Here is a 27,995-nt window from a genome sequence, read left to right on the forward strand (position 1 = left end):
TTGCCCTAGATCACAGGAAATCTGTGGCAGAGGTGGACATTGAGTATAGTCCCTTGGCTTTTATCCTTCCTTCAATAATTGGAAACAGCATCCTGAGAGTTTGGGGAGAAAAACAGTGAACTGAAACTGAATTTCTTTGCTAAAGTTTTTAAAAATGGGGCTACATCTGTTACTTGTAATTTGTTTTCGCTATCTAATTTTTCAGTTCAAATATGCATGTACTCGTTGATAAATGAGGTACCTTTTGACTATGGTGATGACTACTCAATTTGTGAGGTCCTGTGAGGAATTAAACCCCCAAATTAGTATTAAGATAAAGAAAAATATTTTTTACTCTGTATCAGTGTTTTTTAATAGCTATTTTTATTTTTTTATTCAGATTGATGAAATTAAGCCATTATTTGAACAGGGATTTTTGCTTATTTGCTAATTTGCTTGACTGCAGATTAGAGAGTTAGAACCAATTTGCTTTGAAATTTAAAATGGGATGTGTGAATCTCTGTACTTATAATTAAGCCATAGACTTCTTCAGTTCCACATCTACATTAAAAAATACTTTTATTTGTTTTGTTATGGGATTTTTAAATTAGAACTTTATAAAATGGTCAATGGCTTTATTGTCGAGCCTTTGATCCAGTTCATGATCAAAAGATCTTGTGATCATCTTAATGAAAGTGACATAATTCATCTAGACCATTTGATATTTTGGAACTGCTTCACAGATCGCTGACAATCAGCTATGTTGGGTTATAGATCTGCTGAGTCTGTTGGATTTCTTTTTTCTTCATGACATCTGCTGAGTTGGGATAAAACCCCTGATTTTCATAAGAGATTACCTAATCAAGCCCAATTAGGTGAAAGGCCTACCAAGGATTGCCAACTTTCTAATCGCACAAACCCAAACACCCTTGCCCCACTCCTTCCCCAAAGCCCTGCCTCTGTCCCTCCCCTTCTGAGGCCCCACCCCTTGCTCTCCCTGCCCGTCACTCACTTTCACCGGGCTGGGGCAGGGGGTTGGCTCTAGGCTGAGGGGCTCGGAGCATGAGAGAGGACTCCGGGCTGAGGCAGGGGGTTGGGGTTCAGGCTCTGGGAGGGAGTTTGGGTGCAGGAGGGGGCTCAGGGCTGGGGGTGAGGCCTCTGGCTGGGGGTATGGGCTCTGGGGTGGGCCAGGGATGAGGGGTTTGGGATACAGGAGGGGGCTCCGGGCTGGGGCCAAGGGGTTGGAGGAGGGAAGAGGTGCAAAAGGGAGTGCGGGCTCTAGGAGGGAGTTTGGGTGCTGGAGGGGGCTCAGGGCTAGGACAGAGGGTTGGGGTGCAGGAGAGGATGGGGGCAGTGCGCAGAGACCCCCTGGTCACCCCTGCGCGTAGGAGCCAGAGGGATGTGCTGGTCGCTTCCGGGAGCTGCGCAGAGCCAGGGCAGGCAAGGAGCCTGCCTTAGCCCCACTGCGCCACCAACTGGACTTTTAGCAGCCCAATATCTCCCAGATTCCTTTCAATAGCCATCGGGAGAGCGATGCTGATTGCAGTAGACTCCCGGCCAATCTGGGAGGGTTGGCAACCCTACTTATAACTCTGGTGGGAAGTACCTTATTCATGGAACTTCACTACAAGAGAAGTTCCTAGGGAGAGGCATGGCCATGAAAAGTGGCAACAGGAGCTGACTCAGTGTCCTTGCCTGTACAAGCACAGCTCTAGCAGCCTTGTCTCAATTGTAAGATTATTCCATGAATATTAGTTTCATTTTGGCTCTGAGTCCCACACTGTTTTCCAAAGGGTAACGATGGCAGACTGATTTGTGTTCCCGAGAGAGACTCTAGAAAAAGTCTACAACTAACTTGTTTTGTACCTATTAAAATTACTTTGATGTATTTCTTACCTGAAGATTTTTCTCTGCGACTGCAAATGTGCTTGAAAACACTCTTTATTAAAGAGAAGAATTATCTGTTTATACATCCTTACTCAGAGAGAGATGCTTTAGTCAATGTTTTAACATTGATCAGTTCCTCCCATTAGCATATGCCCTCAATACTGGCTTTAACCAATTGGATATTAGGAACTTATCGACTGAGCTTAACTAAGTCAGTCTTTCCTGTGAAGCAATGTAATTACGCCTGAGATCATGCCAGATCCTCAGGCCCTAAGTTAGCAGCAGAGCAGTTCTCGGTCGTTCTACCAATAACAGTGCTGTAAAACTAGCAAGCTGACAATTATTCAAACATTGTCTTCTCTTTTAGTATCAGATTACAATACCAATTTTGAGCGAACAAAGTATAATTCACACACTACCAGGAGGTGCATATAAATATTTTCTGCAGTTGAAAAATGTGCTAATTTGTATTTTTACCATGAGGTTTTAAAAACAAAAGGATAAACACTTGAAATATCTAGAGGAGTAAACTTTGCCTTACATGCAAACCAAGCCTGATTCCGATAGTTGATTTCAACAAAATTAGTGAGTGCTCAGCAAGAAGAGGTAGAGTGCTCAGAACTTTTAAAAATCAAGCAACTTATGCTAGAATGAAAATTATACTGAGCATTTTTATATATTAATACAGTACAATATAATAACTATGCAGATACTACTCTGAACTTTGTTTAACTGTGTAATGTTGGACAGTTACAGGCTTATGCTAACACCTTTAACTCTCTGTACCCATTTATTCTATTGAAATTAACACAACAGCATCTAACCTGCTTAGTCCTTTTGAAAATCCTACTGAGACTCTATTTGCATTATTAAGCAACTAAATACTTTTGCAAATCTGGCCCAAGGTTCTTGCCCATCTTTGATGTTACTCCTGTTACAAGACAGGAGTAACCTGATGGATGCATAACAGCAATCACATTAATGCAAGCTGACTGGGTTTTTGCATTCAAATTTTTCTTTGGCATTATCTTTTTATAGAATTTTTTCCAAAAGCAAGAATTTTCACAAATGAAGAGCTTCAGTTTTGAAAAATCCTACAATGGGTGACTAAGCTAATCAATTAAACATGGAATGCAACCTTTCTTCCCCTTCCCCCCAAAAACAAAACAAAAAGCCTTGAAAATGAAAAAATGAAAACAACCTCCCTGAAATAGCAAACACACACCAAGAAATAGCATAGAGAGAGAGAAGAAAAAACTGAAGAACAAACTAAACTCTCAAGTTTCCATCCATATTTTTTAAAATGAAAAATTTCAAATAAAACCAAAATGGTTGTGCAGACTTTTTCATTTTTTTTAAAAGTGTACTTTCTTACATTTTTTTGTGTGTGGAAAAACTTTTGATCAGCACTACAATTTAATGGCAATATAGTATAATTCTTAATATAAATGCTTTGTGTGAAAAATAGACTTGTGCATAATTTTGCATCTTTGATTGTAACCAACTGAATATGTATGCCAAAAAATGAATGAAGGCTATGTTAATATTTTCTGTAATGCCATATGTACTTCTCTTTACAGGTGACTGTTACAACTATTGGTTATGGGGATAAGGTACCTCAGACGTGGATAGGAAAGACCATTGCATCTTGTTTTTCCGTGTTTGCTATCTCATTTTTTGCCCTTCCTGCGGTAGGTTCTCTTATGGGTTATTTTCCTGACAGTTTGTTCTTAAATGAATGAATGGACCATTGCATCTTTTATGAATATTTTCAACGTGCCAACATTTTTTAAAAATATCAAAAGTAGCTAAAAAGAATTTTTGTGTTTCCTTATTAATTTTATACAGTGTTCTATTCGGTGCAGTCTACATTTGCTAGAGTTTAAATGAGAATACCTTTCTTTTCAGGTTTTAGAGGAGTACAATACATTAAATTCACATGGTAATCATTTTTGTGAGTGCACTAATGCTGATGATCTAGTTTTTTAAAGCCCCAATGCATCAAAAGCACTTCAGCATGTGCTTCAGTGTCATTGATGGCAATGGGTTTAAATACTCTGCTGAATAGGGATGAATTTAAGCATTTGCTTTGCTGAATCAGGAGATTTAAACCTTTATTAGAATATGCATAGAAGTGTTTTAACAGGTATAAACTTGCATTGTTTTTGTCTGTTCTTTTCCATTCTTATCTTCACCCCCCTTTCTATTACTCAGAAATGATCTTTGATAAATAAAATGACTTGTAAAGCTATTTCTTTGGTCCTGATTTTTTTCTGAACCTAATGTCTTCAGAGATGTTTTTAAAGTAATTATTCTGATGTCTTTATGTTCATGAACATGCTTATCACTTGCCTGGCAGATTTCCCAGTTAGTTGTAGCTGTAAAATAAGTTTATTTTCAGTGTTATTTTGATACAAAGGAGAAATAATTAATCTGCTTTTTGCATAGGACAACTAACAAAAGTTAGGTATTGTCCTCCTGGTAATAATAATTGGTTTATAATAAGCCTTGTATGCTTCTACCTTGTCCTAAGAGCATGTTCAAAAAGAAATACTAATGCAGCTAAACACAACTGGAATGGGTCTTTGGGTCTACTGCAAACCCTTAATAATTCCAATACTAAATGTAGCATGGTTCACTTGTTTAATTGTCATCGCCTCTGTGACCTCTGTGAAATGAATTTCAGAGAGAACAAAATGCATTTCCTATTAATTTCTAACTGGAACATTTGATAGCGGCAGAGTTCAGTACAGTAAAGCCAAGGTAGCCAGCGGCCCTGTTGTCTTGCCTACACTGGCATAATTCGAACCCGCTATTTTCTAGTGGTGCAGTTAAAGGCCATAGTGTAAACAGGTCTCAGTTGTTTTTACCACTGTGCTGTTAAACCTTACATTAAATGTCTCCACAGAGGAGGTGATAACTAAACAAGTGAACTGGACTACGCTTACTTTTGGAATGGTTTACTAGACCTCATGTATTAATTGCTCTTGAGTCGGGTCAGATGACATGGCGGTAAACTCACCTGAGTCCTGAAAACACTTCAGCTTCCACCATTGCTACCACTGGTGGAGAATCATAGGCCCCAATTTTCCTTCTATAGATGCATCCAAAAAAAGCTTGCTCATGACTTAATAATACATGGACTTCTCATCACACTGAAGGGGTAGGCAAATCAGAGTAAAGACACTCTTTCAGATTTGACTCTTCATCTGCACAAGCAGTTATGTGGTTTTCAGACTGTGAAATACCATCTACGCTTATTCTCTAGAGGGTTGATCCAAAACCGAAAGATTTCCATTGACTTGTATGGGCTTTGGATCAGGCCACAAAAGAACTAACATTTTAAGTTCCAAGAAGAAATTCTAACCGAGACTGAAAACTACTGCATATTAAGTCATTTCCCCTGAATAATTATCTAAGTTGTTTATGATGCCGAATAAAACTTTATTAATATGATGTAATTTGGCCAGAGTGTTGAAATATTTTTTTTTCTAAATGTTAGATCTTTATTTTCTTTCTTCCCTTAGGGAATTCTCGGTTCAGGCTTTGCCCTGAAAGTACAACAGAAACAAAGACAGAAACACTTTAACCGTCAAATCCCAGCCGCTGCATCTCTCATTCAGGTACCTGGACTGCTATATTTTAAATGCATTTATTTTCTCCCTTTTATCTCAGGCTGAGTGTGTTTTTTTTTCAAAGCTGCCTGAAGGATTTGGACACTAAATTCCCATTTAAAAATTAATTGGGAATCCAGATCTCCTAGGTGACTCTGAAAATCCCATCATTAAAGGGAAAATCGTGGCCAGAGCAATTGGAAATATTCTCCACAAAAGACAGTGCAAACAGTTCAGATCAGCTGTTTTAAATTTCTTGCAGAAAAATATCCTGTGATGGTTGGTTGTTTGATACAAGAATTGTTAGATCTGAACTCTTTTATCTTGCAGCAACTACAAATTAGAGCTGTGCAGTTACCAAAATTTCTATCCTACAGAAAATTTTTCATTTTCAATAAAAAAACAAATGAACAAACCAAAACCTATTACAAATCCAAACAAAGGGTCAGTTATGCAAAATTTTCTATGGGATGAACACTTTCAAAAAAATTCCAATTTGGAGGACCTAAAATGGAATTTTTCAAAAATGTCTGGTCTGAGCTCTCTGGGCTCCCAGGAACCCAGCTCGCCTGGGGAGCCTACCAGGTAGGTTGCCATGGAGATTGGGAGCTCCAGCTTCCAAGAGCCTTGCCAAGTGGACAGTTGGGGAGCCAGCTTCTTAGGGAGTTGACTTCCTGGGAGGTCAGGCAGACCAGGAAATCCCATTTTACAGATAGGGACCTGAAGCACAGGATAGGTTAAGTGATGTGCCCAACCAAGGTCATGCAGGGAGTCCGTGCAGAGCGGGGAATTCAACTGAGATCTCTTGAGTCCCAGCCCAGAAGGCTTCCTATGAGCCCATCCTTCCCTCTTCATGTTGTCCTGACCCTGCTTATTGCAAATAAAAGATGTGGTTAAATAAAGAACATTTCTCCCCCTTTTTTGTTTATCAAACAATTTAAAATTAGATGGATCGAATTTACTAAATGAGGATTTTCCACAACACCAAATGATAAATTACTCTTCATTTCTGAGGGAACCTGAACACATCAATAATTTCTAATATCCTCTTTAACTTTCTGGAAAATCACATTTTAGAAGCTCTAACAATGAATCTATTGTAATAATTGTACTGCGAACATTTATTTTAGACTGCATGGAGGTGCTATGCAGCAGAAAACCCAGACTCTTCTACATGGAAAATATACATAAGAAAACCTGCCAAAAATTATCATTTGATGTCACCTAGTCCAAAATCAAAGAAATCAGTAATGGTATCGGTAAGTAACCCTGGTTTCCTTTCCCATTTTGGTAGTTCAGTGAATACATTTGCTTGGTAGATTAAATTGAATGTGCTCATTCTCCAGAAGCTATAAATTGTATTTGTATTACAATATATTGCTTGAACTTAAAGTTTTGTTTTTTAAATGAACATTGGGATTTTCCAGATAGAAACATTTATATCTGTAGTTTACTTTGCTGTAATTCACTGGTTTGACTTTGATGGATATGAGAGTTTTGAGGGACACAGCAGTGACATAACTCACTTATATCAACCAGTAATTGAATGCAGGACACTGCAAAATAATGATCAATGGGAAGATAAAGCGAGCACTTGCCCTTGCAATGGTAAAATACTGTGCTGCTCTCAAATATTATTCTTATGGCTCAATCTGCCTCTTTGGTAATAACACAGTGTGTTTATATACAGTAGCCTTTCATGTCAAGTGATCTCAAATAATATATGTTCTTATACAAACAAAACTGTGTATATACAGTATAATTAAAATAAATACCTAGTAGGTAGACTGAACTGTATGAGGCAGATAAAATTGAGTTCCACTTGATTTATATGATTTGGGTGTGTTGGATAAAACCTGAAAAAAATGAAGTCTTATTTGCTTTTCCTCAAGCAAGAGGACCACATTTCCAAAGAGCAGAGGCCCTCCTAAACTTGCATTATGCAAACGTGCACACACCCACATTTTGAATAATTGTGTCTGCAAATACCCATTTGTGTATCCGGCTACCCAGTTTGCATGTTTGTTCTTACAGACACAAGAGGGCTTCCGCTTCTTAAGGAATTGCCATTCATGGTCCCAGGGTACTACTTTATAAGAATTTTGTCTGTGTGTCCTTGGCTAAAATGTCCTGTTCCCCGAACTTTGTGGAGTATGCTAGTTAGCTGCCTCTTTCTCTCCCTCCACCCCAGAATTAGTTGCACCTCAGTGATATTCTATGTAAACTGCTTGTAAAGCACTTCAGAATATTTTGCTATGAGAGGCACTTTGCAAAAATACATTTATATTATGCATTACTTCACCCATTCCGATTGTAGCTATTTTACAGTGCACCGCAGAAGTATGTAACAGGCTTGCCCAGGAAGTGAAAAAGAATATTGGGCCAGATCCCTACCTGGACTAAATAGGCATAAGTCAATTAATGTCAATAGAGCTATGTCTGTTTGCAGCAGTTGAGGATCTGGTCCTTTGTAGCCATGAAACCACACGTGATTTATGTAGGCAGTATGATAATCTTGTTTTACCTTCCGAAAAATTATTTTGATTTCCTTTCCTAATTTGCCGTTATCTTTATCAAGCCACTTTTGTCTAGTTTAGAATAGCTGAATTAGGAGGGTACTATGATTCTTCAGCACAGAAGCCAGTACCTGTTTATTTTAAATGTGTTATCGAATAAAGTTTGTAACATACATGACTCATTGTTGAATTAGCAGGGTTTTTTTTACTAATAATTCCAATATGTATGATCCTAGGAATTATCCTGTTTAAAAAAATCATCTTGCGAAATAAGCTGGCAATGATAATGAGAATAACAATCTAATATTTGTAGTGCCTTTTCTTGAAGAACCCTAAACCACTCTGCATCCTTTTACTGAGGGAATTTTGCAAACTACATACTAGAGAGAAGCTGAAATCTCAACCTGAAATCAGCGCTCCTTCAGATTTCAGAGAGGGATTGGATTTCAGTCCTGACCTCCTGTTTCTACAGTTTTAGTTGCAGGTTAATTCTAAACTTGGACATGGTCTATTTTCAGGCTCTGGTTCAGATGAAGCCAAAATCAAACCGGTGATTTTGTGAGATTTCTGTCATTTGTGACTGAGTGAAGTCTGACCAGAACAGCTAAAACCATCAAATTTGAACCCAAAACCTTTATGAAACCTTAACTGCATCTGAATACTGCTTATCTCCACTAAATATACAAAAGGTGAACACTAGTGGAAAAACTCAGATTCACGTTTGGATCTGGTTGTGAAAGTTCAAGAAGTTTCAGATCCGATGTCCTGTTTTTGATTTTTCTCTAATAATATATACCCCCCCAAACACACACACACGTAGAAATTATTTAAGGTTGCAAAATCAAACACTAAAAACTCAGGAAATGCTAGAATTAAAATTGCTTGTGCAACCTTAATTCTGCACCCTTGCAAATATGTATTATTATATAATTGTATGACCACATAATAATATTTCCATAGACCCCTGCCTGATTTAGCACACAGGATGATGCTCTGTGAACGCAGCCAGGGTTATGTATGAATGAATGAGGCTAAGAAGAGTAGTGTGGAGTATGAGGCTTGGCTCAACAAACAAGAGTTGTGAAGGTTATAGAATTCTTAACACCAGTTAGTAAAATGAGATATGTCTACAGTTCATCGTCTCCTGGCTTCTAGCCCAATGCACCTTCCCATAGATAAAAAGGAATTTTGTTGGGAAAAGCAGTGGGAAAATTCATTTTGTCTGTGTCCTGCCTGTTTGATGGTTCCGTTCTATGCGGCACGCTGAAGAAAGACTGTGGAGAGCATGCTCAGTGTGGGTGGAAGCTTGGATGATGTAACAAGCCTCTGGCAAGCTCTGTTGATCAGAACAGACTGCTGGTGGCAATATTCAATATCTTGGAACTCTGCCAAATCTGAATGGGTTTTTGTGCGCACATCAAAAAGCACCTACTTGACCTCAGGACTACCCCTGTGCTAAATTTCAAAGTTGTGCCATATACCACTGGAAGCATTAGAGTTCAATAAAAACTTATCTTGACTCTTAAAAAAAAAAAGAAAAGAAAAGAAAAACCCACAGTGGAGATGTTAGGCAACCTTCATATATAGGAATAACATCTCAGCTGAAATACAGCTGTTTCTGAAGTGAAATGTGATCACCGTTTTAACAATGGAAAGTAACACAAATGTTGAGGACCATGAAGCATGTCCCCCGTGATGTAGCATGGCACTGCAGTCAACCGGCCACAGTTTCCCTCCTGAGTTTTCAGTGACTTCCTTGGCCATCAGCATGGTTTCATTTGCTGAGGTGAGTTGGCCCTCCAGCTAAGTCACAAAAGTCCACCCCTTCTGGGGTATTCAGAGTCCAAAGGAAAACACTAATCTTCCATCATGGATCTGTGCCAGGCACACAGTAGTCTCTGACCCTTCTTTTCCCAAGCTCAACTTCCAGCCCTCCTGGGCTCTGGTTAATCCTTTCCTCCTCCCCTTAACAACAAGGCTCATTGCACCCTTTACCAGGGTGGCAGCATTGAGGGAATCCATTCCCACCTTCTACAATGGGTTCCAGGCCCTAGGAGCCCTAAATAAAAGGTCTTTCTACTCCCTGTAGCCAGAGCCTGATTTACACCTTCTGTGCTGCTAGGCACAGCATCTTCAGCACCCCTCCTGCCTACAGCTGACCTTCATGTTTTCCTTAAAAAATGAAACATTTAACCCACTTTTAACTTTTAGGTACTTCTAGAACACCGGCGCCCCTAGGCATGTGCCTACTGTGTCTAATTGGAAATCCGGCCCAGCCTGTAACCACAAGCTGCCCTGCTTCTTCTTCACAGGCCTCTTATCCTCCCTGGGCTCAACCCTCTTTGCCCCTAAAACAGGGTGACCACATCCCTCCTTCCTGGGGCTATGCTGTAATCCTTATTGGCTTTCCTGGCTTACCCTCATGGGGGTTCCGTTTCTGCTCCAGGGAGCCTCCCTCTGAGTCTTCCTGGACTCTAGATTCACCAGTGCTATTCCTCACTACCTTCAATCATCTTGTGACTGAGCTCCATGCAGTTGTTCTATGAGCTGAGTGTTAGTCACCTGACTAAATACCTGGCCTCCATTCCCAGCTTGACAGTTGATTCTCCCAGAGAACACTTTTCCTTAAAGGGAAACGCCTTAGAACAGGGTTTTGCTGATCCAGGCACCGCTGCCTTTAAAGGTGAGAGACTACGGATGGGAAATGAAAGATAGTACTATAATCCAACTGGAAGGAGAATTCAGATGGGCAGACTGAATTTACTCAGCTTAGAATTTGGCCAGGATACCAGGATTAATATCCTACTCTTGTGAACATTGTCACGGGAGTTTTTAATGAAAACAAATGGTCAGACTCCCCTCTGTGGTTAATCTAATCAAGTAAATTTCATTATTGAGGAGGCACTCTAGTGTGTGTTCTTACAAGAGATCTAATTTGTGTTCATATTTTTAGGTGAAGAAGAAGTTTAAGACCGAGAAGGACAATGGACCTTCTTCGCCAGATAAAATGTTAACTGTTCCACATATCACTTATGACCACGTGATGGATGATAGGAAGTCTGACTTTAATATTGATGCATATGAAAATTCTGGTAAGAAATTCCTTTATAACATACATTAAAATACTGGGCTATGGACTAATTACACAAAGGATCCTAGTTAAGATGGTTAAAAGTGTGTATGTGTAGGAGAGGGGATTGTGGTACTACCGCCTCCCTCCCCCTTTCTTAGGAGTCCAAACAAGGATTATTTTCTGTTTGGCTTTGGCCACTGGCTAGTCTTGATGAGGCCCAATAACTCTCCTCATGAAAATGCTCCACTGCAGGTAGGAGAAACCTTCAACCTTGGCCTATCTGACAGGAGAGCTAAATTCTCTGCAACTGATGCCACCTGGTACTTAAGTCAATAGGAGGTACTATAGTTGGCCACCAACTCATCCTCCTCATCCCCTCTTGAGGTCCCTTCCAGTCCTACGATTCTATGGTCTCTTCCCAGACTAAATTCAAGTGAGCCATATCCACAGTATGCTTACACCCAAACTTTAAACAATGACCCATGGCTGCTCTTGAAATCTGGTTTGTCACTACAAACCATGTATGCCCTATTCCCCTCCTGGGGTTGGTTTTGGAGTTAGAAAGCTATTACTTCAAGTTCATATAATGTAGTATTATAATAATATCATTTAGCTGTTTTATATATATAGCACTTTTCATAAATGCAGATGGTCTTCTGTGTAATTCATCAGTGTAGATTTCTTTTGTAGGATGGAGCCATACAGAAGGAGAACGGAACCGGTTTTATAGTCCTGTTGCAATTAGAATCTTGTTGCTTTTAAAGTTACACTGTAAATTCATCAGTTATTTTACATATGATTTCTTTTTAAAGTTATTAGCATATTGTATTAAAAGCTGTTAACTTCTGTGTTTTAATTCTGGCAAAAAGAATGTTAACTGAAGCAAATGAGGTATAATTTTTAAAAGTACATTTTACAGATCATATAGATTTTTAAGCTCTTACATTTTTTATTTAGAAAGTTGGCTGACTTTGTTTAAATTTAATGGTCATTAAAATGAGGAGGAGATTGCAGTGTTTATTGAAACCAGGCATATTTTAGTTCAGGCAGGAAGTCTAATCTCCTTATGTCATTCTGGTGCACATCAGTCCTGATCTGCATCTTCCCTGCTTTTTCATTCCTCCTGGGCTTCTCCTGAGTAACAATTGCCACTTAAACTCAGTTGTACCAAACGCTATTGTTATTAGCAGGTGAACAAGGACAAAGTTGACTCTGTGGATCAACCATTGAGAAATATCTTCCTGCGAAACAGCATAGTAAAGAGCTTTATGAATGCCTACATTTGCCAGATCCCATCTTTGAAATTTTTGAGTCCCTAAATCTACTAAGGGGCCATATGATTTGCAGGCAAATACTAGTGCCCCTTCAGTATCAACTCTTTATCTGTCAATCAAAAGTTTTCCTCTTATTTCTTCTGACACTTATTTTCTCTCCTTTTTATCTGTGTTCTGTCCTCTCAAAACTCTTACAAGTATACAGGACAAACAGGAATGTTCAAGTGGCTTGGTAAGTTGAGGAAAATAATTTTATATACAGCATGCCAGACTTTGACAATGTAACATAGTTTGCAGTGCTCTTGTATGTGTCTAGTAGCTTGCTATAATCCCTTCACTACACAAGACACATTGCCAGACAAAAATGTGCATTCTCACACATCTGATCACAATCACAATGTAATTAAAAAGCAGAATATCATGATGCTCTTTCATAAAATACTTGTTTATTAAGTGGCAGACACCCTCCATTCCCTTGCATCATTCATAACCAAGTTATATGCCTTTCTAAAGATGACCAAACAATCAGTGATTGAACCCAGACCATTTCCTAAACAAATAATGGGGCACCGGCAAAATTTCCAGGCACAACCTCCTGTGTCGTTCATACAAAATGCATGTGTGAGTGTTGCATCTATTAAAACGCACTTAGGCATCAGCGAAGATGGATGGACCCTTAAAAATTAAATAATCCACTTTATCTTTTTTACAGAAAATAGCTGCGGTCTGGATTCTTTGTCCCTTTAAGTCATTATGTCAGTGTGCTTTTTCTAAGTATGCTCATGGTGGAGCTTTCTTATGAGTGTTTCCTTATAACCCTAGTAGAGAATTGAGTCCAAGTACTCCAGAACTTGGATTATGCTGTCCAAAAATGTACAGGGCTGAATTCTCTACCTGGCCCACACAGAACTCGGGCACAGTGGTGATGCGGGGAGGGGATGGGGGAGAGATGACAGGGAGCTAATTGTAGCTCCCTGATTCTGCTCTGCCCAGCCCTGGTGCAACTTAAAGCTGCAGGGGGAATGGAGATGTGTCTTTAATTTGCACCCACAAAGAATCATCATAACGGAGCCTCTCTCCCATACTTTTTCCCTCCTTACCCAAGAAGTGCAATTCTGATGGTGGAATAGGCAGAGGAGAAGAGGAGTATGAACAGCATAGTCACCTCTGCTTGCTTTGTCACCAAGAGATTCCCCCAACACGGGGAATTCTCAGAGAGGGCTCTCCAGCAAGTATAAAATCATTTTGTGTTTCCTACACAGGCATAAAATGAACTCGGTAGACCTGAGAATCTGGCCCACAGTGTCATCAAAATGGTTTTAGGGGAGAAAGAAAGAAAGAGAGAAGAGAAGTATATATTTTGTACCTGAGTCTAGCATGGATACAATTATACACAAAAAAAATACATTAAAATAACATTAAGGTTGCAAAGTGAAGCATTCCAAAGGTAGGAAATGCCAGAATTAAGGTTACCTGTGCAACCTTAGGGATAGTCGTGCTCAGCCCCTGCAGCACTAGGCTGCAGCATGCTGAATTGTTCTGTGGGATGGTGCATTTGCAGTCTAGTCACCACGTAGGAGCAGTAAAGGAATGGCACGTGATCCGTGCAGATGGAATCTTTGGAGAATTTAGCTGGCAAACTCTGGTACATCTCTTCTGCGCCTGTGAGCATGACTGAGGTGGAATCTCATAAATTGGGCAGTTTTTCAAGGGAACAGCAAAAGACACATCCCTGACATCAGGAGGACACACCACTGCAAAGCATGGGAGGTGCCACAGTTTCTCAACAAAACAACTGCAAGAATGGTTTGAATGATGGCAAAACAACATATTTTTTAGCTAATCTCATTCTTGGAAACAACTGAACCATTTTGGCTGAAACTCCCCCAAGAAATTCAGCCTGAGGCAGACAGGCTGAGGGAAATTTCAGCCCAAATGGTTAAAGTTTAGCAAGGCTATAAGCAATTGAGAGCAGGTTGTTATAATGGGAAATGTCCACCTATAATATAATGTAATAAAGAGCCAAAAAAATGACAGGAAATGACATTATGACCTCCAAGGGCCAGATTGAGTCTGGTCCTTATTTGGGTATACAGTTGTGAGAGGTAGCGCACAAGGAGACTTATCTTGCTGGAACTTGTATGGACTGTGGAAATGTCAGGCAGAATTACCTTCCCTGCACTCAGGGGAATAGAAGGGAGGCTCCATCCCTATTCCCTGGGGACACATGGCTCCACAAAGGGGACAAGGAGAAGGCATAGATATGGCCACACCATGCTGCAGAACAGGGTAGGTGCATGAGGGAATATTAATCTACAGCCCATAAGAGTTTAGCAGTAGATCTTCTTCCACTGTGCATGGGAAGGTAGAGGGAGGCAGAATGCCTCCCCTTCTGGGGACTTAGTTTCAAATGATACTAATAAGAGACTGAAAATACTCATCAAAGCATTTTACTTATATTTAATCTATAGTAAATGAAAAGACTTGCATTAAAACTCATTTCCTCAGTGGTTTTCCCTTTTTAATTTTAAAGATCACAGGTGCAACACAGACTTTGCATTAAAGACAGACATGTTGCAGTCTCTCCAGCTGTCTCTTTTTTTCTCCTCCTTTTTCTGTCTCTTGTGTGCATCTTTGCTGTGACTCAGACCGTCAGCAATCCTGGGCATCTCTTTCCGCACAGCAGTCGTCCTCCAGTGCTCCTCCTTCTCCAGGTAATACCCCCATTTCAATGATCCGTCTCCTTTGCAACTGCCAGTATTTCAATCTTTGCATTGCAAAGTTTGGACTTTGCCCATTATCTGAGGTAAAATGAAGTTTTACCCCTTCTCCCCTACCCCGCCCCCCAAAAATGTTGATTTTTTTTCCCAGTGGAAATTTTAATATTGAAAAATTTCAGCTGAAAACCAAAATATTTTGTTTTTCAGGCATTCCATTTTTTAACAAAAAATCGAAATGTTCCACAGAAAGCAGACACTATTCATTTAGTTGAAAAACAGTTAAAATGGAAAAATTTAAACCAGCCCTATAAAAGAGTTAACCTATTTGCCCATTGTATGTAAGCTGATAGTATAAAATCCGAGTTGATTTCTTAAAATATCTTCTATTAATATATTGTAAAACATTTTTGCTACAGTACTTAGGTATCCCTATGCAAATACCAGACTGTTGGAAAAATTCCTGTATAAATCTAGTGCTTGCTCCTTCAATCATTGGGATATTTAGGGTGGCAGAAACTTGTAAGTTTTCCAATTCTAATGGTTATAATGTTTTCCCTACAACTTAAACTAAATGTTCCTCGCTGCCTCTCTTGTCTATTTTGTACTCTGGTTAATTCATGAACATAGATTCCTTTCTTTACAAAAACATCCTCTTTTTCTTTTTTTACATATCTGTAGACAGTAATATCTAATACCTGAGAGGAAGCATGTCCAGTGGTTAGGACCTGGGTTTCAAGTCCCTGCTCCTCCAAAGATTTCCTATGTGACCTTGGGCAAGTCATTTAGCCTTTCTGAGCTTCCATTCTTCATTTGTAAAAACCTATTTCACAGTGAGAATAAGTACATTAAAGATTGTGAGTTGGTGAGATATTGCCATATAACTACCTCATATAAGAAGACCAAGAGCCAACCATTTACTCATTTTATTTTTTTATATCTCACATTAGGCTTGTAAGTATCCATACCATGGGGACGTTTGAGCAGGGGAGACAGTAATTCATGGTTTTGGTATAGATTTTTTTTTTTAATTTTTGAATTTATCTGACCGTCTCCAGAGTTCATTGGACTGGAATTAGGACAGATTTTTCACTAGATCAGATTTGCTTCTCCCTGCTTAGAGGAAGCAGTTGTGCACCAGCATTGAGGAATAGGAGTGGGTGCTTCAGACCAGGACTGGCCATGAACTGTTCCAGAAAATTCCAGGGGAAAGAAACTGGCAATAGCTTCACTTTAAAATAAATATAATGCCCATGTTATTATCTTCTTGTTACTCTCAGGAGAGAGTGTATCCTTATATTTTTCAAATCAGGTGGGGGACAACCTTAATTTCTTCTTTCCTTTTTCATCTGTCATTTCTGTCCCTTTCTGTCTTAAACAGCAAAGCAATAATTGTAACAATCCAACAATTACAAATCCTCTTGCAAGCAATGTCTTATGTGGGTACAGTATAACAAGTGCTTGGCAAGCACCGCATGTGGCTTTAAGTTCGATAGCATTGTCGTTAGTAATCAGAATGTGTGAAGAGACTTTTAGACTTCTCCTTAGGAAATTGGTGAGTTTTCATCCACGCCTGGCAGAACACTGAATGTTCAGTATTTATTTAGTAACAGCCAAAGAAGTCAGTTTAACAAAAAATATTTAAGACCCTGTAAAGTTGTACATTTTCAGCTGGAATTCTTCTGCTCTTTTTCATAACCTCTGTCCTGACTGTGGCTGTGTTAATCCAACGGATATTACTCAGAATAAAAAGCTGATGCTGAAGTTCGCTGCTATTTGCTATATAATTCTCATTGTGTTAGTGCCAATATTGGTCCTAGAGTAATACTGTGGTCAAGGAACCCTGCTTTTAAGCAGCTAGTACTGGAGTAAAACCTTGCTGTATTTTTAAATTTTTCCAGATGTTCCCTATCTTGCTCCTATTGAAGTCAATGAAAGCAAAACCCCCATTAAGTTCATTGGGAGCAGGATCATGCACTTGATCTACTCCTTACTAATAAAATGGTCAAGAATTGTGAGTTGATCCCCTCCCTACACCTCCTGATTTGGGCTAGTCATCGAAGGAAGTGTAAATTGACATCATACTTTAATTTCAGGGTTATAAATCTTCCGAGGCCTGTGCGCATTGTGAAATGTTCATGACTTCCGGGATACAAGGCATAGCGGACCTGTGCCTTTAGTTAATGCTTCAAAAAACCTGCATTTGTGTTTATGTATTTCTGTGGTGTTTATTTTACTTTGTGTTTTAATCTTATTTCTCTGTGTTGCTGCTTGCTGTCAGACTGTAAAGTGCCTTGACAAGTATGAGAGATATTCTGTAAATGAATAAATAAATGTTTCATAGAATGATATAGCTAGTTGCCCAGGATACGGTTGCTGTAAAGTGGCCACCACTATCAACATTTGTTCAGCTATTAAAGAATGTTGTTTGATGTTATTTCCTATTGTTTGTTTGTATAACATCATGCACATTTATGGTGCTATATAAATATTATAATAAAATGTGACGTATAAGGAAATTTTATCACTGAGTCTTAATCATGGGTAAACATTCACTTTTTAATGTCTGCCATTGTAATTATACTCTAGAAAGTTGTTTTAAGGAAGAAACATGAGGTAGAGATTACTTTAAAAGAGAGAATTAAATTCTGCCATTGGTTATGCTCATGTATTGTTGCCTGAGCATAAATAAGATCGGGAAATGGTCCATAGTGTGTCAGATTCTTATCAGACAATATTTCTTAGTATCACATCTAAAGTGTCCATCACTGTAGCATCTGAGTGTTCTTTATTTAAATGCTCAAATATGAGGGACACACACAAATGGGAAGTAGGCCTCTACTCCTGTGCTTCCCAGAACAATGATAATTTTAACACAAATGGGCCTGAGCTCCACCAAATGGAAAATTTTGTATTAGCTACCTGAACTGGAGGTTCTTGCACAGCAGCTTCTCCTTTGCTATAGGATTTGGCATTAGGGTGTCACATGAAGGAGAATCTGGGGAACTACAGACTGGTCAACCTCACCTCAGTCCCACTGGAAAAATCATAGAGGTTCTGAAGGAATCTATTTTGAAGCACTTGAAGGAGAGGAAGGTGATCAGGAACAAGGGCAAGTCATGCCTGACCAACCTGATTCCCTTCTATGATGAGATAACTGGCTCTGTGGATATGGGGAAAGCAGTGGACATGATATATTTTGACTTTAGCAAAGCTTTTGATATGGTCTCCCAAAGTATTCTTGCCAGCAAGTTAAAGAAGTATGGGCTGGATGAATGGACTAGAAGGTGGATAGAAAGCTGGCTAGATCGTTGGGCTCAATGGTTAGTGGTCAACGACTCAATGTCTAGCTGACAGCCGGTATCAAGCAGAGGGCCCCAGGGGTTGGTCCTGGGGCAGGTTTTGTTCAACATCTTCATTAATGATCTGGATGATGGGATGGATTGCACCCTCAGCAAGTTCGCAGATGACACTGTGCTGGGGGGAGAGGTAGATACCCTGGAAGGTAGGGATAGGGTCCAGTGTGACCTAGACAAATTGGAGGATTGGGCCAAAAGAAATCTGATGAAGTTCAACAAGGACAAGTGCAGAGTTCTGCACTTAGGACGGAAGAATCCCATGCACTCTTACAGGCTGGGGACCGACTGGCTAAGCGGCAGTTCTGCAGAAAAGGACCTGGGGATTACAGTGGACAAGAAGCTTGATATGAGTCAACGGTGTGCCCTTCTTGCCAAGAAGGCTAATGGCATATTGGGCTGCATTAGTAGGAGCGTTGCCGGCAGCTTGAGGGAAATGATTATTCCCCTCTATTCGGCACTGGTGAAGTCACATCAGGAGTATTGTGTCCAGTTTTGGGGCCCCCAATACAGAAAGGATATGGACAAATTGGAGGGAGTCCAGTGGAGGGCAAAGAAAATGATTAGGGGGCTGGGGCACATGACTTATGAGGAGAGGCTGAGGGAACTGGGCTTGTTTAGTCTGCAGAAGAGAAGAGTGAGGGGGGATTTGATAGCAGCCTTCAACTACCTGAAGGGGAGTTCCAAAGAGGATGGAGCTGGGCTGTTCTCAGTGGTGGCAGATGACAGAACAAGAAGCAATGGTCTCAAGTTGCAGTGGGGGAGGTCTAAGTTGGATATTAGGAAAAACTATTTCACTAGGAGAGTGGTGAAGCACTGGAATATGTTACCTAAGGAGGTGGTGGAATCTCCATCCTTAGGGCATGTCTTCACTACCCGCCGGATCGGTGGGTAGCAATCGATCTATTGGGGATCGACTTATCGCGTCTAATGAAAACGCAATAAAATCGATCCCCGATGGCTCTGCCGTCGACTCCGGTCAACTCGCCGCCATCCTCACAGCCAGGTAAGTCGACCTAAAATACGCAACTTCAGCTACGCTATTCACGTAGCTGAAGTTGCGTATCTTAGGTTGACCCCCCCACTCCCACCCCGTAGTGTAGACCTAGCCTTAGAGGTTTTTAAGGCCGGCTTGACAAAGCCTTGGCTGGGATGATTTAGTTGTGGTTGGTCCTGCTTTGAGTAGGGGATTGGACTAGATGACCTCCTGAGGCCTCTACCAATTCTAATCTTCTATGATTCTATGATCAGATGTTGAAATTCTTGTGCAAGAAGAGAATTTCTAAGTCTCAATTTGCTTTCATTGCACCCTTATCTTGTTTACAGATTTATTCTAGTATCCTTATTTTGTTTTTAAGTCTATCTTGTTTGTACCTTTTGAAATATTATAATATGTCCTCATAAGCAGTAAATCTGTTGAATAGCCCTTTTAAAAACAGCTACAAGCTACTGCTCTAACCCTTATCTGCTTATTTCCTCACAGTGAAAAAGAGTCCTGCATTTTTAGATGTGAACACGGTACCCTTCATCAGGACCAACAGCTTTGCAGATGAGCTTGACCTGGAGGGTGAAACATTGCTGACCCCAATAACTCACATCTCACAGTAAGTCACTAACTATTGAATCATGCAGTCATTGACTTTAGACTAGTGCAGTTGGAGGAGCTGAAATATGGCACTGATAGGGCTATCTCAGATATTTGTGTCAAACTGTTTTACCTTGAAGTTGGTATATTCTGTCCTGCGTGCCAATAAATCTTAATGTTGACTTAAAGAAGAGTTCATTCTTCTGTGACATGAGTTTCTGGTTTTTAGCTAATGTCCATGGAAGGCTGGTGGTTGATAACCTCAAGATTTTCCTAGAAAGATACTTTGTGAAGCGCTCTTCTATTGAGTATTATGTTACACTCAGCACCGTTCTCCACAGAAATATCTCCAAAATGTGTGTCTTGAAATGTTTCTTTCCTGAAATACAGGCCTTTTGTTTTCAACTGTAACCCCTGTAAAAGTGACACTTTCAAGGTGACATACAGTAGAGAAAATGATCATTTGTGCCCTTTATTGCTGCTTTGTGATGTGTAATGGTAGCCGGAAAATGGGTTGCACTTTTTGTTTGTTTCCTTTTAAAGGGTTCTGTTTGTCAGCTATGTTAGAAATATTAGGCCCTGACTTCCTATTCTGTGCTGGAGGAGTCCTCAGAAGAGTGGAGATCCAGTGGAATTATTATATTACAAGAGAAAATGGATTGAAACCTGAGCAGTTTGAGAGGAGAAGGGATTTTTATTAAGACAGTTTAAAACCCTTCATGTTGTTTTTTGGTTTTGTTTGTTTGCTTTTATTAGCACCTATTTAAGTCAAACTCCTGACAGATACTTGGGAGAAACCTTTTTCTTCATCCCTGCACTAGAGGACTGAGCGAGATTCTCCCACTCCAGTTCACAGAGTACTTCAGCAAAACCAGGCAAGAAAATTATTAACTGCTACTTTGCCTGCTGGTCTCTGTGTATTCCCTGGTGGGTGTACACCTGTACTCCATGTGCCTGGAGTCGGAGAATTCTTGAAAGCAGTGTCCGTTGGTATGCACGTGTGCCTTTGTTCTCCTTGTACCTCCAACTGAGGAGGTAAAGGACAGAGCGGACTGATCTCCTCTCCAGTTCCATCTTAATCACTGCATGGCCTGAGTCAGAACAGTCAGACCCAGGTTGGGGGACCTGGCCTGACTCAGCAAGGAGGCTGCCTCCTGTGCCATGAGGTTTGACTTAGGAGTGAGGAAATCTGCTCCCACAGATCCCCCATTGGGGTCTTATCAGGAAGGCAGGGAATACTCTGATAAGCATGAGAAAGACCTTTCTCTAAGTTGACTTCAAAGAGGTCTGATCCAACCCAACCTAAGTTGAGTAAGATCTTCCTGCTTAGCCCATGAGGATTTAGAATATCTTAAGTCTCAGGGTCATGACAAGAAAGTCCACAAATCCAGGACTTTGTTGGAACCGGACTGCAGTCTGGCAGCAACACTGGAACTTATGGCACCAATAAAAGGCGACCATTGGGAGATTCAGCCACTGATGGTACTGGCACTGCCTCTCCTGACTGTGGCGCAACAAACTCTAACTGCTTCCCCTCCCCCACTAAGCAAGCCTCTTTTGCGAGAATGGCAGAATTTTACAGCAAACAAAAGGTCTACATTGTCAGCTAAACTGTTTAAACACTCATGTACTTGTGGGAGGAGAAATGTGAGAATCTTGTGCTGAAAGATTTCTGATTCGCTCAATCAGAAGGAGGAAGTAATAAATTTTCATAGGCCTTCAGGCAGGAATAACTGAGGAGCAAAACTAGATCTGACATTTTCCTTTGCATATTTTGTTTTAATTCACCACATGAGTCGTGGACTTGTTTCTTTTAAAATAAGCTTTGGGGTCAAGATCTTCTGAGTATCCTCCTTGGATTTGGGAGTCACTCAGCAATAAAATGGTATGCTTATAATTAGATCAATTATGGTGTTCTATTTCAGAAAGTTTTTTCAATTTATGAAAACTTGCAGCAGAATTCCTTTGCACGTATACATTCATCAGCTGAAGATCCTCTCAATACATCAGCAACCTAGTTTGTTAGTAGCATGCTTGTTTCTCATTTTTACTTCCTAATTCCTCAATCCAAATCTGTGGAATAATCCTGCAGATGCCCTGGTTGTGAGTGCCAAAGTGCTGCAAAATATACCTCTTTTTATAGTTTATGATATTGAGCTTCTCTAATGTTAACAGTGAAAAACAGTTTGTTAAAGAAGATACAAATGGGTAGGACTTTTTTTTTTCTTTAAAAAAATCTTGTTTCAAATTACCAAGGATGTAATAGCCTTAGACAATGGATGTTAACAGATTTTTAAAGTTCTGTTTCACTTAGATGTTGCGCATATCACTTATAATGCAATGCATATATGTCCTGAAAAACATAAAGTAGTCCTAAAAATGAGAGGGCATCAGACAAGGAGGATGATTTGTACATTAAAACTTTCACAGTTTTGTACTATCAAGTAATGTGCTGTGTATGTCAAGTTATAGAGCTGATCAAACATTTGGGGACGACGACACCCAAAGTATTTTCGCTTGGCTTTGCTAGTGAAACAAGTGGTGTGCTTATGTGGATTATTGAAAAACAAGTTGCTGTGTTGCATTTCAGTATGTATGTGATACTATGATCCTAAGGCAAGTTATGGTACTACTAAACTTTTGATTGGACTTTTCCTTGCATTATTTGGACACATGCTTCTTTCTCATTCTTCCTGTCAAAGACTATAAGGAGCAAATGTATATAAAATTGTTATATGTCATCCATTCCATGTGTAGAACCTGAAAGTTCGGTGTCCGGATATAATGTTAGATGTGAAATTTAGGACTGAGCAATATACATACTGTCTAACAAGTGCCCACTCCACACCAATTGTACAATTTGCGATATAATAAAAACAAAAGTGGTTTGTGGTTACAGATCTTTGTCATATGTATGACTTAAGTTGCCACAGTTGAAAATTATGATTCATTTCCCAAGGGAATCCAGAAATGTGCTTTTTTATGTATTTGTGGCTGTGGTTGTGAATGTCTTTTACTTCCTTAAAGTCTATTTTCTTTAACATATATTAAAAAAATAGTGCTTCGTATTTAGCAATCTGTATTGATATAGCACCCATCATGCAATTATGTATTCCAGAATACATTAAAAAAAATCTAACTATAAAAACTAATAAGTGTGGAAAAGTCAGATCAAATGAAACTGCAGCTTAGACTTCAATAGCAATCCATATTCTGTAGAAGAAACAGCGGTGTGAAGACTATTTCAAAGCCCAGGTGCATAACAAATTGCATCTCTTGATCCAGGGATGCATAGATTTGGAATTAGTAAGAATATGTGCTGTTGAATTATAGACCCCTCATAACATATGAGTTAGTTTCTCCAGAAGACTCTGGAAATGAGCCCCAGAATAGATTTTGATTCTATAAGGCACAAAAGCATGAGTAAGACTTGCCCTGTTAATTGGAGACATATGATTGGCAACATACCTGGAAATTGATTTTACCTCAGAGTTTAAAAATACTTCCTTTTGACAGGCAATGTAAATCCTGTGGCAAAAAATGTAGGTTACCTACTGTACTATTAGCAGAAGTACTTGGCAACATTCATATTAAAAGGAATATGGCTACATTTCAATTTGTCTCACTTACTTTGGACGGATAGTAACCTTTTATACCTCAGAATCTCTAGTATTGCACTTTTTAGCATGCTAGGCATAGCCTTAAAATCTCTTTACAATTCATAAATATCTAAGGTCCTGGCCCTGCAAAGATTTATGCACTTAGTTAACTTTAGGCAAGTGAGCAGTCCCACTGAACTTAATAGGACTATTCATGTGCATAAAGTTAGTTGTGTGTAAATCTTTGTGGGATTAAGGCCTAAATATATATTATAAAAGTATTTCTCTGGAGATGAATAAGCTAATTACTGATGCCCAATTCTATGATCTTTCCAGGGGGATATTGCATAGGGAAGGACTGCTGTATCGGGCTATTTGTTTAGAAAACTCTAATTGAAAAATTCATAAATACTTGAGAAAACAGGTATACAAGGTTAAGTTTGAGCCTCAGTCTTCAACCAAGAACATGGTTAACAAACTGCAAATATAGACCTATAACCAGGCATAGAAATGTACAATACAATTGGAAGGGACAGTGATTCCATTGCTTGTCTCCATCTTTTCATACTTTGAGAACAAGAAAGGCTTCATAAGCAGGAACATCCAGTCTGAGATGCCACAGTCCCTGTGTGTGTGTAGCTGTCAAATCTCACCTGTAAAATAAACCTACTGAGCAGCATAGCAATGTGTTAAATAGAATATTGTACAAAATTATGTGTCTCTTGGATATTTTGACTGGTTACATAACTTTGTGGGCAGTGGTTCTTCTAATTAAAAAAAATGTAAATCTCAGCAATAGTAATACCATAGTTCTTCTTTGGACCTGTCCTTTTCTTCTCCTCTCTAAATGGCACGTTCCCCTATCCTCTTCTGCTCCTCTTTGAACCCTGTGATTTGTTTTGTTTTAATTGTACTTTAAAAGAGGAAAAACAATGACAAAAAGAGTGTTACTTATAGTTGAGTCTCCCCCACAAAGGGACTTGTTCTTGTCATGTCAATTTCAAATGTAAATGTCATTGTAATGCTTTTTTTAACTTCACAAATCACATTAATTGAAACTATAAAAATAAATTTATAAAACTAAGCATGCACAGGAAAATAACCCAAATCAGTGAAACAGATGGGCAGCAGGGAGACTTCTTGTTTTGGGTATTTTTCTCTCCTTTAAACTCCATATACACCCTGATATAGTTATCATTTGTGCCCTTATTTAGGGTTAAAACAAACAAAAATGGTGCTGTGAGTTAGCTCTGAAGGGGTTTCCAATTCCAAATGGTCTGAAAAATAAGATCATTTCCCTCATTTATTTTTTCATGCTTCTATTTGTTCTAGCTTCCCTCCCCTGCACCCTTTATTCAACAACTAATCAGCTAATAGACCATGTTTACCCAGTTCTGAGTGTGTAAATAGTCAGTGATTTTCCAGTTGGTAATTATAATCTTTAGGTAGCTAAGTCCTCAGTCTTTTCACAGATGAGCCTGAATTAATGGGGAAAAGGGATGATTTATATACTCTTTAAGTATACAGGCAACTGCAGGTGAGGTTGAATGACTTGTGAAGAACAGTGTCCGATAAGAGGAAATATAAATGTTACTTGGATGCTAGTTTGTGTAGAGTGCTAGTTCTGTAGTCAGCATGTAATGTATTGGCTAATAGCGCTTGGTTTGAAAAGTAGAAAAAAAAAGTGCAGAAAAATTAATCTCTTAGATTAATAGATTACTTGACCCAGCCTCCTTTTTGTGACTGGTCTGTACATGGCTAAGGTACTACTGACTCTCTCTTTTACATCAGGTAGAGTAGGCTTATATTTTTGGAACCAAATATCCTGGGTTCTTTCCCCAATGCTGCATGTGCCTGGTTTAGCTGATGACCAGTGTCTGTGTGTGTATAGAACATATTGCTGAATTTGAAATCCTGCAAACCTCAGATATTCGGGATGGGCTATATATAACTGTCTCTCTCTGTGATCATATTATTTCTAGGGGCTGCTCCATAAATTATACAAGATCATGGAGATCTCCACTAGGACACAGTGAGGACTTTGCATTGAAAGTAGAAGTCCAGGGTTCTACCTTCATTAATGTGTGTGAGCAGATGACTATTATATATGTGTCTACAGCACATGGATTCAATACAAGTGGAATTATCATTGCTAGACACATTCAAACATCCTTAAATGTCAATTTCTGAGCTAGTGGTCATGTGATAGCTGTAAGAGTAATTTTTGTTAACGAAAACATCTTGTGTTTAAATGTGAAGTAAAACCTAGTATTAATATTATATGTATAAGTATATAGTGACTACAGGTGAGCAGGAAAGTCTTCCCATCCCATGAAAATCTTTGAGATCTAGAAAAATGTGTCTCCAGCCCAAATTGGGATGAAAAGTCAAAATCTCAGAATTTTTCACAAACTGAAAATAAATAAATAATTGGTTCAGGTCAATTAATAGGTTTTGTTTTGAAAATATCAAAGTGAAACATTCCAGCGATTTAAAAAATTGATTTAATTGAAAATTTTGTTAAAAACAGCCCTTTCCTATAAAAAAAATTCAGTTTTGGATAAGAGGCATTTTCTGACGCAGAACATTTTTTGTCAAAAAACTCTATACTAGCACTAATAAGGACCATGCTTTTCAAAAGTTGGAGCCTAAACCTTGGCTCCTCAGTCTCATTTAGACACCTGAAATATATAGCCTGATTTTTCAAAGCTTCTATTGGTCTCGGTGGGACTTCTAGAGTAGTAATGTGCTAGTCAACATGAGTAAGGATTTTAGAAAAGAGCATAAAATGAACACCAACTGTCATAAAAATGTATGACCTAATGTTACACCAATATAAGGTTAGTTTGCTTAAACTTAGTCTCCGGATTGTGAATATAGTTGTTACTATAATTCTTTGAATGTCTGTCTCTCTGACATTTCTCCCTCTCCATTTTGAAAAGATTATCACAGACATAGAAGACATTAAGGAATGGCTTACTGCAGTTGTTACTTAAAGCAGTTTCCAAACTTAACCATCCATGTTATTAATAATGACTTGCTTTTTTAAATAGTGATCATTCTAAAAAACCTGCATGATTTTTTTTAACTCCTATTTTGCATTTCTCTCAATTTGGACAATGAAAATGATTTGTCAATTTCACTTCCTAGTTCCTGGTTATCGAGTACTCAGTGTAATATTTCAGTGTTCATGCACTAGTATTTTATTACAAGTATTCTAGTACAGAACATTGCAGTGTTTGGGTTGGTGGTAATGTAGGAGAATGTTTCTATTTTAAAAGCAAATGTACAACTACTTCTATTAGAATTATGTAAAAAAAAGTAATGTTATGGAAACATTTTGCTTGATCTGAGCATTAGAAAAAGTTTATTTTTACAAAATCTACATTTTAGACCAGATGTGACCTGCCATTATCTCTTTAAATAATCAGTGTCTCTGATATGATAGTGTACTTGTAAACATAATTTTATAAATAAATAACTGATGTTCACACTTCAACTGTAGGCATGACTTTTTAAAATCCCTATGTACTGAACAGTGCAATAAATACAATAATTACATATTTTAATAAAGTAGTTTTATCATTTTTAATACCAAACATCATCAAATAAAGATGAAAAAAGAATAAAAATTGAATCGTGAATAATCCAAATACATTTTTATTACAGTAAAATACATTTGTTTAAAAAAATCTGGGGTTGGACATTTCAAAGTATAATTGAAATAAAAATAAAAAACAGTACTTATAGTGTCCGATGGTGACATAGTTACTGTCATGTTATTTTTTTTGTACTCGTGTCTTTGCCATTTTTTATTATTAGTGGGCTCTGTTTTCACTACCAGTATTTTATCTGCTCCTTTGTTTGAGAAGTAAGTGCATAGAGTCCAGCAAAAACAGTGCTCAACTTAGTCTTATATCTGTCTCTTTTCTATAGGTTTATCAGTGAGTGGAAACCCTATTTGCATTGATTTGATAGTTCATATTGTAAAAGATTCCTGCTTTCATCTTCCTCTTTTATTTCCAAACGTCCTTGTGAAGTCTGAGCTAATATTGCTTTTTCACTTTCAAGTGGTCAGAGCTAATGGCAGACTTCTGCTGCCACAGGGATTCTGTTTGAAATGCAGCTAACAATATTTAAACCAGGATTTGCAAAGGGCCTGTTTTATCATTAATTGCAGGGCATTCTGTGGAGCAGCAACCAGAGCAGTCACACATAATAGACATTATAGTAGTAAGAGCAGGGCTTCATTTTTTCTTATAAGCATGGTTGGTAATTATCCTTTGCCTTTATGCCTCCCCTTATTTTATTTCCTTTCTAAAGACATGTCGTGTGTGCTTATGTGTATGTATTGGCCAGTTTTCTTTTTTTCAGCTGTTTGATCCAAAGAATCAC

The 27,995-nt window shown here is 38.8% G+C and overlaps 1 protein-coding gene across 7 annotated transcripts in view; it reads left to right on the forward strand.

Moving 5' to 3' along the window:
- KCNQ1 (potassium voltage-gated channel subfamily Q member 1) overlaps nt 1-27,995 on the forward strand; it is a 553,010-nt gene that overhangs the window by 191,940 nt on the left and 333,075 nt on the right. For 2 of the 7 annotated variants that reach the window (XM_005306857.5, XM_005306859.4), the window contains exons 7-13: nt 3,447-3,557; nt 5,394-5,489; nt 6,611-6,739; nt 10,950-11,088; nt 12,549-12,575; nt 14,992-15,057; nt 19,900-20,020. In XM_005306857.5, the coding sequence (XP_005306914.2) occupies nt 3,447-3,557; nt 5,394-5,489; nt 6,611-6,739; nt 10,950-11,088; nt 12,549-12,575; nt 14,992-15,057; nt 19,900-20,020 (689 nt within the window). Of the gene's footprint in view, nt 1-3,446; nt 3,558-5,393; nt 5,490-6,610; nt 6,740-10,949; nt 11,089-12,548; nt 12,576-14,991; nt 15,058-19,899; nt 20,021-25,582; nt 27,095-27,995 lie in introns of those variants that run through there. The other 5 variants (XM_005306858.4, XM_065594691.1, XM_065594689.1 and 2 more) reach the window with 4 other exon arrangements.

Source organism: Chrysemys picta, chromosome 4 (assembly GCF_011386835.1).
Source record: "Chrysemys picta bellii isolate R12L10 chromosome 4, ASM1138683v2, whole genome shotgun sequence".
Classification (NCBI taxonomy): Eukaryota; Metazoa; Chordata; order Testudines; family Emydidae; genus Chrysemys; species Chrysemys picta.